The sequence below is a fragment of the Symphodus melops genome (assembly GCF_947650265.1).
Source record: "Symphodus melops genome assembly, chromosome: 12".
Classification (NCBI taxonomy): domain Eukaryota; kingdom Metazoa; phylum Chordata; class Actinopteri; order Labriformes; family Labridae; genus Symphodus; species Symphodus melops.
In genome coordinates, this window is record NC_136702.1 from 5884342 (window position 1) to 5895571 (window position 11230).

The 11230-nt window shown below is 36.7% G+C and overlaps 1 protein-coding gene across 4 annotated transcripts; it reads left to right on the plus strand.

Annotated features, from left to right (window-relative positions):
• Positions 1–2245: 2245 nt before the first annotated feature.
• scel (sciellin) lies at positions 2246–10599 on the plus strand. 4 transcript variants are annotated; one of them, XM_079358120.1, is made up of 24 exons: positions 2246–2324; positions 3581–3606; positions 4223–4286; positions 4440–4502; positions 4584–4655; positions 4774–4806; positions 5022–5093; positions 5170–5235; positions 5726–5797; positions 5881–5946; positions 6047–6103; positions 7197–7265; positions 7353–7406; positions 7489–7527; positions 7647–7715; positions 7861–7920; positions 8020–8070; positions 8924–8995; positions 9102–9140; positions 9271–9339; positions 9419–9490; positions 9652–9760; positions 9941–10043; positions 10177–10599. In XM_079358120.1, the coding sequence occupies exons 2-24, from the start codon at positions 3594–3596 to the stop codon at positions 10191–10193; spliced, it is 1401 nt and encodes a 466-aa protein (XP_079214246.1). In that variant the 5' UTR covers positions 2246–2324; positions 3581–3593; the 3' UTR covers positions 10194–10599. The 4 variants fall into 4 exon arrangements, with proteins under 4 accessions (XP_079214246.1, XP_079214247.1, XP_079214248.1 ...); XM_079358121.1 differs by having other exon boundaries at positions 7864–7920; XM_079358122.1 differs by having other exon boundaries at positions 7867–7920.
• The last annotated feature ends 631 nt before the right edge of the window (positions 10600–11230 follow it).

Below are 11230 nucleotides of genomic sequence, written 5' to 3' on the forward strand. Positions count from 1 at the left end.
ATGATCTGTGTTGATATAGAGACCTGTCAAGGGCTGTGCAAATTCTGAGTCGTGCAATCAGTGATACATTAAGTGTTGGATTGTAGACATGTTATCAGCTGAAACTATTGATTATAATGATGAGCAAATGAAGTGAATAGGAGAATTGTTCCTACATACATTTTTCTAATATATCCCTTATGCATGTTTTATGCCATTTCATTTGAAAGAGATTGGTGTACTGTATATGTTGATGTGTATACATACATATTTATTGGGAGAGAGAGAGAGAGAGAAATGAATGGAGTAAGAGATGTGCATAGACCCCACTGATGCTCTATTGGCTGTGATGCCTTGCGATGGTCCAATGAAAAGAGAGGGGTCGGTCTACAGTCTCTTCTCATAGCAACCCAGGAAGCATCCAGAGATTATCATGCGCAGTATCAGAGTGCTAGGTTGTATCAGTGATGACAAGTGACTCCGAACAGAAGAATTTGGGCTTGTAAAACCAAAGGATTGTACTATTAGGATTTTACTGTGATATACTTCAAACAAAAAACTCTAATGGGTTGAAGTGTATTGAAACATTATTTTAGAGATGCAGGTTAATGTCGACCTTACAAGGTTATAAACAGTTCGTCATCAGGCATTGAATTGTGTGACCTTTGTGTCCAGAGGCTGCAGTTTGAACTCCTTGGGTGTCTCATCTCTGTCCTTGGAGAGAGGAGGGGTATATAGGCCAAGATGATGCCATGGGTCAGAAGGAGGAGCTGAAATGGCAGAGATGACGCCCTGTGTGTTTACGCACAGGCACACACTGGGCTTAGGCTTAAAAAGACAAGAAAGGTGGTGAAAAGATGAAATAGGAAGTCTCAACACCTGTATTTGAGGGGGGAACAAGCGTTCTTATTTCGCCGTAGAAATTAAATGCACATCAATTCTCAGGTTCTTTTGTTTAGAACAGGTTGCAGACATTTTTGCTGCTTCAACCAAGCATCAATAACAATCAGGAAGTGCTTTGCCTTAGGCAGCTTGTTAGCCTAAATATATTGATTTTAACAGAGTTGTACAACCAGATGTGTCTTTGTAGTCTTAGCGCCACCCAGTGTTAGTCACGTACACTGGGATATAATCACAGATAAAGAGGACTGGTGATGACCACAGGAATTCATTTCACAACTTCTTAGCTACTTTTTCCACGAGCAAAGTCTTCTTCTGTAATTCTAAAGATGCTTGTGTAGCATTTCAATTAGAGCATTAGTTACCCAGTCTGACCAAAAGGTTGTGAAAATGGGTTGTTGTTTTTATCACGTCCCTAAAATTGTGTTTTCAGTCTTACTTTTTGATAAAGAAACATATTTTTTCTTTCTTAAAATGTCCCAACCTGGCACTAAGCCTAGTAGTTTATCACAGCAGTGAAGTCTGCATTCCTTTCTTGCTGTCACTGTAAAGGGTGGGGTTCACCTCAGTATCATGTTGTCACTCCCCTCTGAGCTATGCACCTTTCATACCTTTGAACGTCTAAGATACGGCACACCCAATAATGAAGCTTGCTGTCACAGACAATGTGACATTGACAATTCATAAAGGGTTTATGACGTTTTACGTCTCCCTCTGATGATTTATCTCTAAGAATCACAGAACCACTCAAGCAGGTCCTAAAGTTGGTTTGATTATTATCAGTATGATTTTAGGTTTTAGATCAAAAATGCTGTTAAAGGTTGAATTCAAAGTTTTATGAGAGCTGCTCAAGCGTCTTTGGGAAATTACTAGGATGTTGAAGATAATTTGTGACCGGACTGTAAGGTTGTTAGTAGGTAGTTGGTATTAATTATAAATCACAAATCTCCATGAAGTACAAGACCACATGCAAAGTACATTTAAAAAAATGATATAATTAGAAAAGGTTTTAATATTAGCGATTATCCTAAATGAAATGGGTTCACTAACTCCTATTCCTTTACTTAGTTCAGCCATGGAAGGTTAAAGAAGTACAAAAAGCCACACCCACACTGACGTGCTGCTTCCTTGATGCCTAGGTTGAATGTCAGGTCCTTCAGCTCTCCACCCTATTACATTTGTTTTGTCAACCTACAGACAGAAAGCAGAGCAATTAATAACCAGGTGCAAAAAGTGATGACTGACAGAGAAACATCTAGAGCAAGAGAGAGAATGTGTTCTTTGATTGTTGTCAGAAGCCACACCTTGGGCTGGCCTTGGAATCTCCTCCCATAAGGTTAAAAGGCAGAGTGGCCGATGAGGGTGTGATTGTAGCGTCAAAGACAGGTGTTACTCAGTGACAGTTTACAAGGATTGTCCTGCAAGTTAAAGCGCTCTGTGTGGAGGTACGTGCCCCATCTGTCTTACTTTCTCATTTAATATTGTCATTTTTTCGTCTTGATATTTTAGACTGTTAAGCATTAAGATGTAGAAGTGTTATTTATGGGTAACTGAATCCTCTGGGATACTGACTTGTTCAAGACAAGGTGCCTTATACAATGGTCTTCAAACAATAGAGAGAAAACGTACTTTGAATGAGACAACCTGAAGCATGTTTGGTACTTTCCTATGTTTTGTTTTTGGGTTTTTTTAGGCCTTACTTGCTCCATCATGACATTTTAGTCCTAGTTGCTGAAATCAAGTCCAGATTCTACTCAGTTTGATTCTAGATTTATTTTTGATTTCCTGGATGTGTTTGCATAAAAAAAGAGAGCAGCTTGTACAGCTTGTAAAAGCAAGCTCAAACTGGAGATGCAGATGAAAGATTTAAAAACAGCCTGTAGAGGTTAAAAAATAAGACATTATTTAACAATGATGTGTAATATAAAAAGGACATGTGAGTTATTAGTGAATCATCATCAAGACAAGTCTTTAAGTCTCTCGTCTAAAAAGTTTGTATAGGCTCCTAAACATGAGATTGTTCTTCGACTTTGAGTTTATTTCTGTTCTTAAATGAGGAAATCTGTTTTTTAAAGAAAGCTCAATTACAGACTTTGTTTTAAAGCTTTTCTTTGTGACATCTGCTACATCAAGCCACAACCCAGACTTATTTTGAACAAGTAAACGCAGAGCCTGATATAATGCTTTTGAATAACTGGAATAAGGCAGTTAAATGGTTCTATTTATCAGACAAATGTTGTGTTAACAGTTAACAGTTCCCTCACAGCTGTAGTTATCTTCCTTAAGGCGTCAGATATGGAAGTTTTAAAGTGCTGTCGAGTCGAAAGGGTAACGTCTTTCTCGTCAGTAATGAAATGTCACAGTAAGCCCCTCTGTTTTGCTGACAATAGTGTATTTGGAGAGGGTGTGTTGTGAAGGGGTGTAACTTGTCAGTACAGATCAAGACAAACCAGTTTAGTACATTAATGGTTTCAGCATAATTTCCTCGGGCTCATTGAACCATGAGCAAACGAAGAGAAAACCTACACGTCTACTGCAAATGTAAAATGTTGATTCTTGAGATGTTTGAGTTGGGTTTTCGTGGGTAGATCAAAGGTCATGACAGAACAAGCACAGTATTTGAAAGCCTACAGTGCCCCCTAGTGGTAAAACTATTGTAGTTTTAGTATCTGATTTTTTTTCTTTTCTTCTGGACTTGCAGGTGAAGTTGCAAAATGAGCAAGAACAGTAAGTAATACGAAATATCAAATAATAAAATGCCACAAATGTTACTTAATCAGAATTTTTTCTTTCAATCGCATATTCTTACTGTTAGCTTTTGCTGCTGTCTTTGCTATGTATGCTGTAGGCACATCCTGATATGTGCAATCATTGCACTTTTTTTGATGTGCATTGATTGTTGGGTGAGATAACAATAGAAGTAAGAATTTAAAAAAAAGATAATAATAATGCAAGTAAAATGGGTAATAGAAAATTTAAAAGAAAACGTAACACAAATGATATAGACTGTTCCCCTGTTTTAAAAGGCAGGTGTTCAAAAAGTACAATTATTCATACAAATGTACAGTATCGAAATGTCATAGCAGTAAGGTACGGAAGCCCGAAGCAGACTGGCATCAATTAAGAAACCTCACACCAGAGGGAGTGATGAACTGAACTGTGATTGGTCAGACAGGAGGTGTCAGGCTGAGAGCCAAAGATACAGTCTGTTTGTCTGTAGTCAGACAGACAAACAAGCAATCAAGAACTCTATTGTATAAAAAGAGTGTGTAGGACTTAACCAGATAAAGAGTTGTGTGTAACACCTTTGAGTAAACCAGTTCCCATGTTTTGTGTTTTTCAGTCAAAAATCTCCTGAAAGACGGAAGCTGGATCCGAAAAGCGGATGATGAGGATGAACTTGTTGAGTAAGTATTTTGAACATGATGGTCAAACTTGGCATTGTAGTTAACCAATCATTTTACCTCCTGTCAAACGCCTATCTACATGTATTCAGTGAGTCAAAGTGGTGATCCATCAGAGTCATACAAGTTATTTATTTTCCTTTTTCTCTCCTTCAGCGATGACCCCAACTATGGGAAAACTATTCTAAGCCAGCGCAATTCTGGTGGAAGCCCTTCAGGGTGAATCAAACATTTCATCTGCAACCCATAATTATAAATGTCAGGAATCCTTTTAATTCATGTTTTATTGTGTGCCTTTAGATCACAGACTGGAGAATCAAACCCCGTCAAAACTACACCTAAGTCATCATATGTTGGTTCTCTTACCAAGAGGTAACCTTTCCAATCAACATTATGGGATCTTTAAAACAAAAAAAAGTCATGATTAGAAAGTCATTAGGACACATGATTTCATAAATTTTGACAAGAAACAAATGTTTTGTCATTGCAGATTCAGTGGAAGTCAGGATGAGCTGAGCAGCAGGTTGGTACAGAATTCATTGAGTAAAACCGTTTTCATCAAGTCTTTTTCCAATCTTTAGCTAAGCCTGTGGTTTTTGAGATGGAACATTATTTAAACGTTGTATTTATCATGCCACTGTCAATACCGTCACAGATGAGCCTGAATCATGCTCCACGACATGTCTAAATATTACGCCCATCATTTTGAACAATTGTTTTGTGTTTCTCCTTTTTCAGCACCACAACCACTAAGATCACCAGGAATGGAAAGACCACTGAGACCACCACCTATACCACCCAGAATCTCAAGTAAAGATTATAACAGCATTAATCCTATCATACCATAAGTCTGTGTAGGTTTTATGACAACTGTGATTTCTTGCAGGTCTCCTGTGCTTAAAAGTCCCACACAGACCTTCAACGAGCGAGTGCTAAAGGCTTCAAGCAAAGGGTAAGAAATATAACAGTGATGTTTGATTATTTCAGCTTGTTGAGAAAGACGTAAGAAGGTTATTTGATTCAGTCAAAGTACAATTAAAACAATGTAAACAAAATATGTCATTACAAAAACAATGACATAAGACTATTAAAACAGGGATAAAGTAACATCAGCAAAATTTACTCTGAAGAAGTACAAGCACAATGTCTGCAGAAAAACAAATGCATCAGTGATAATCGTGAAAAGAACCAAATCCAGATATTTACTCAACAAATGTTGGCTTCGAAAGATTGGGAAGCGCCTGTTTTAATGTGTCCAATATTACTATCCAAACTCTGAAAAGTTCTGTAGCTGTTAATAATGCGTTGTTCAAAAAGTTCTATGTTTTTACTCTAAATACAAAAAATTTAATGCTTAATTAAAGCACACATACTTCTTTTGCACTTCATTACAGAATTTGATGACATTCTTTCTTAACGAAGTAACATGTTTTTTCATATAGGCAATCATTCTCACCACCCTCGCCTACCAAAACAACCAAAGTGACGGAGACAGCTGTTACTACCGATAAAGAGTAAGACAATGCCAACTGGTAAACATTCTCTGCAGGATTTCAATGTGTACAATATGTACAATTGAATGTATATTTTTGTGCAGTGCCGAAGACAAACTTTACGACAAACTCCCCCAGTCTATCAAGGATGATTTCTACCCCGTAGACAGGTGATATTTTTTAGCCATGAAGTCATTTGTTTCTAATGATTATGAAACTAGCCATGCAGTAACTATTTACTGCAATGAAGTATATTTTTCTTCCTCAAAGCAAAACATCTGTCACAAGGACTGAGACGGTGCTGGTGAAAAGCAGTGCCGACACTGAGTGAGTTCCATCTCATTGTGGGCGTACCATAGCAGAGGCTGTATATTCTCTTTGTTACAGTTACAGTTTCCACAACAAACATAGTTGCACGTTGTTTGTGATAGTTATAGTGTGGGTTACCTAACCTTTAGTGAACAATGAGGAGAGGAAAGGAGAATGACTTCTGATGTAGTATTAAAGGGGATGAAAAGGATGGGTAAAATATTTTAACAGCAACACACATTTCATTTAGGAGAGGTTTAATATACGTCATTTGAAGACGTTATTGAAAGTCCACCAATTCCAATGATAGGGACCTGTTATTTTGTTGACCATATCAATGTAGTCAAATGAAAGTTCTTCTTTATACTACTGAAATTAAGGGGTAAGTTTTCCTATGTTCTTATTGTCAACAAATCACACCTAACCAAGAATTAATGGAAACTGTTGTTTGTGGAGGCTTCTTTGTCAGTCCCACATACAAAATCCTGCTTTTCAACAAAGGACCAAATGTGTATTAGTCCCCCGCTGAAAGTAGTCTCAAAGGACTGCACCAGTTATTCCTGTTAGGAACTGATTGCTAAAAACTACAAGCCAAGCTAATGGGGAAAAAGATGGAGCACCTTTCTAATAATGAATGAAGTAAACATATTTACATCTTCATGGTGAACCACTGGGCTTGAGCTTAAGTGTCACCAGAAAGTAGACACAAACTGACATGTTTTGACCAATTTTTGGATTCATGGCATTACTTGACAAAAAGGAAATATAAACTACTGTACGATTCTTCAGTAAGGTATACTCTATGCACATCATGAATTTTCATTTCCACCTCGAGACATAAAGGCTCATTTGAGAACAGGCGGGCTTGTAGGTCTGTATGTGCTGCCTTTGCACCACCATAGAGCCAGGAGAGAAGCAACAACAATACCTTTTCAGCAATTTCATCAGTGTTGCTTTTATGCTCCTTTAAGTGGAGTCTATGTTTCAAAAAACAATACATTCCTCTATGAAAAGAACATACAAATGAATTAGAAATAAAACTGCTGCTGTCAATTCAATACCCTCAATATCTATATGATATTTACATCCTATCCTGTGTCTTTTCCTGCAGTGCGGAGGACAAACTGTTCGACACACTCATCCCTTCATCTATCAAGAGTGATTACTCGAGCAGTGACAGGTGATATTTCCATTCATCAAGCCAAGAAAATTAATTTTATTGATTATGCAGCGGACAAATCAATAATAAATACTCTCTCCTTCACAGCAAAACAACCATCTCCAGCACTGAGACAGTGACAGTGAGAAGCAGCACCAATGGGTGAGTTACAGTGGAGAAATTGTACACAGAGATATTTACTGTAGACAGTTTTACAAAAGTATATTGTCTTGCTATTTTTCAGAGAAGTTAAATCTACTATCACAACAAGGAACGGCTCCTCGTAAGATAAACTTTTAATCATTCAATTTGTATTTTTTTATTTTCATTTTAAAGCACCTTTTAGAATTAAGCTTGTACTAAAACAATCACACAGTTTAATCATCATAACTGTCTTTCCAGGGCTGAAGATGATCTGTATGGCACCCTCCTGCCTAAAGGCATTACATCTGCCCTGGATTCTCCTGTTAGGTGAGACATCTCTGAAATATAAGTAAACAAAACACACAACGGTCCAATCCACCTGTCATTTAAACATTACCGGTACATTGCCATTGAATTTCCCTCGGGATCAATAAAGTATCTATCTATCTATCTATCTATCTATCTATTGCAGCAGCAGTAGCAGCAGCAGCATCACAAAGAGAGAGATTATCAGCATGGAGAGCAGCAGAGGGTGAGTGCTGGAAAAAATAATTAAAATGTGCAGACGTGTCTTTGTACATGCAGTTTAGTTATTCATGTTTCCTCTGACTTTGTGTTTTGTGCAATTTAGATTGGAAAGCCAGACTCTGTCGTCGCCCTCGTCCACCAAGAGAACCACCAGGTAGAATGCAGAAAACTGTACAAATATAAAGAATGATAACAAATTTGAAAAAAACATTGGATAGGGTTAAGATGATTCTTTAAGAATATTGTCTAAACCTGTGATGGTCTATAAAGCATTATGTGGCAAGAATTAGATTGTAGAGGAATTCAAGTACTGGTCAAATGAAAAAATAACTTTAGCCAAGCAGTAGGTTTTATATAACTCCATTTCTAGGGCTATCTGTACAAGGGATGCTCCGAGTTCAACTAGTGCCACTTTTAAAGTACATTTTTGTAGTTTTTATTCATTTACAGGGAAAGCCAATGTTAATTTCAAAAGGCTACTGTTATACTGTTATTCAGGCCTAAAATTAGAACTAATGTTATTATATTATATAGGCCAACTGGTTTTGTTAGTTTTTTTATTTATATTTTGAGATCAGATCAATGAAAAAAATCACTTCTTATTTTAAAGCTATTTAATTTAATTATTGCAGTTAGAATTCAGGATCTCTGAGAACAAATAAGCAAGCAGCTCTTTTTAGAGTTTGTGCAGATTTTCTAACATTAAAGGGAAGATAACTTGAAATATTTTCACTCCAGAAAACGATGTGTTGGTTTCTTTAATAGTTTGTACACACCATCAAACAAGACTTAGAGACCAATGCTATGCTAGCAGCTCTGTGATGCTGTACTTTGATGCTACAATGCTTCGAGTGCTAATGCTCGTCATGCTCAGAATGATACGCTAACATCAAAAGTTGAACTGGTATCTAAAAATGAATAAATATCCAGGAAGATAGCCTAGATTAAGAAAGCAATGTTTACTTGCTACTTTATCCAACTCAATCCTTTGCTTCTGTGACAAACAGCTACAGCACCTACTCTGATGATAACCCCTCCTCTCTCACCACCTCCTACACCATCAGCAGCACCAAGTCAAGGTAATCATTTTATTATCAAACCTCTTGCAACAATGTCCCTGTCTATGCCTGCAAATAACATAATTACTGCAATCTTTCTAATATTGTATTCTTTGTTTCCTCACAGTGACAGTAAAAGCTACTCTTACCCCAAACCAGACTCCAGGTAGGAAACAGAATGAGCATCAAATTAAGACTTTACACACTAGTTTGGTTCTACATTAAAAGAAAAAAAGAGAAGTTTAGTATATTCCAAATTTCGCAAATAATCTGTGGTTCATTTTGTCTTTGTCTAGTTATGAGTACACCAGCATCACCAGTCCAACTTCCTACTCCTCCTCCTCAACAACCTACAGGAGCAGCAGGTTAGTATTGGTGTAGAAATATTGCTTGAGTAGTTCAAGACTGTTACTTTACAAAGTGATAACCATTTGACTCTCACAGCAGGTCGAATGACAGTTTCACGGATCCTATATACTCTAAATCCTCAAACAGTGTGTATGGATCCTCTGACAGGTATGAACTTCAACTTTATTGTCCCCAAGTTTAAATTTTATTTGGAGACATGAAAACAATAAACAAATAGAAAAAGCTCTTTGTTCTTACCAAGTCACTGTTGCCACAGACAAGAGTAACATTTATTACATGTAAACCATGATGGCTTTGGTTCCACACAGGGCTGTTCTTGAGAAAGACCTGTGCAGCTATTGCCGTAAACCTTTCACAGGTGATGCCAAGATGGTCCTGGATGACATGAAGATCAACTGCCATGCTACCTGCTTTAAAGTAAGCAGATTGAGTTTATGTCTGATTGTTTTTTTTCCATCATAATCAACACGCTTTGGTTGAAGAAGTCTTTAGGGGATTTAGAATATCCACTCTGTAAAACAGCCTTGTTAGTTGACGCAGCTGAATGCTCAGTGTGTATCTCTAGTCTCATGTGTGTGTTTGTTTGTGTTCCCACAGTGTGAGATGTGTAACAACACTCTGGCACATCTGAAAGCTGGGGACAGCATGTGGGTCTACAAACACAAGGTGCACTGTGAAAACTGCTTTGAGAGCACAAGAGGTAAAAGTTTACTTCAGATTTGTCACTTTTTGGAATTTCCAAAGACTAAAAGTTTTAGTGTATTTTTTTTTTCTTTTCTGAATAATGTAGGAAATTTAAGGGATTAAACACGCTCTATTTTTTTTCCCCACAGAGAGATGGCGACGCTGAGTTTCTCCCAGGTCCCTGGAGATATATAACAAGCAGCCATAAGAACATATTATTAAAAATCAAACTGATAAATGCTTATTAATATTTTTGGAAAATATGGGATCTACTGTGCTTATATTTTTACAAGTTTGCAGAGCTTTCCTGCGTGGTTTAACAAATTACATAATGAATATACATTTTTTTGTACCACTCCTGCAATGTTGAGGCTCGCTGTGTTCTGAACATCACTGTATTTGCTTGTCCCTGCTCCCCTTTATAAATATGAGACAGCTTACAATCATTTTTTTATCCTACATCCTTCAGAGGCCTTTAGAGGCACCGACTGTATGACGTTTTATGAGACACTGCAAGATTTAGGGCCGGGGGCTTTTTCTTTGTGCAATAAAGGGAATCATTTTACTCTAAACCCATATGTGTAAAAATGTGTGAAATTTCTTTGTGTCTAGTTATCTTGTTGTTTAATATACATGTATATAAAAAAAACAATATTTAGAGTTGTAGCTCTATTCACTTTTTCTTTTTCACATCTAAAGCATGAACAGAAATGAAACAAAGATGAGTAGAATGTGATACAAAGACTTTGGTGAACAAGAGAGACTTTCTTATATTTTAATAACTTCAGCAAAAAGTGTGCTCTTCATACAGAATTTTTTATTAAATAAAAGATAAAGATAAGATTTTTTTTTTTTTAAATGCAGGGTCTTAAAAAATGTCAGCAAAGAATCCAAAACTGCCATAAATAAGTCATGACAAAAATATAATTACACATAAAAGTGTATTATGAAATTTAAAAAAGTGTATCTAGAGGAAATTACCTCCCCTACTTCTGATGGAAATGGGTGACGTGATGGGAAGAACAGACAGATAATGTAGAAACATAATGTTAACAGTAATGTATGGATGGTAGGACCGGTCTGGAATGAGAGAGATTGTATATCAACAAGGGAGAATGGAAAATAGAATAAAAATAATTAAAGAAATAGAATAAAGCAAAATGAAAACATTATTGTATAAAAAAAAAAAGAACTGTTTGGTTG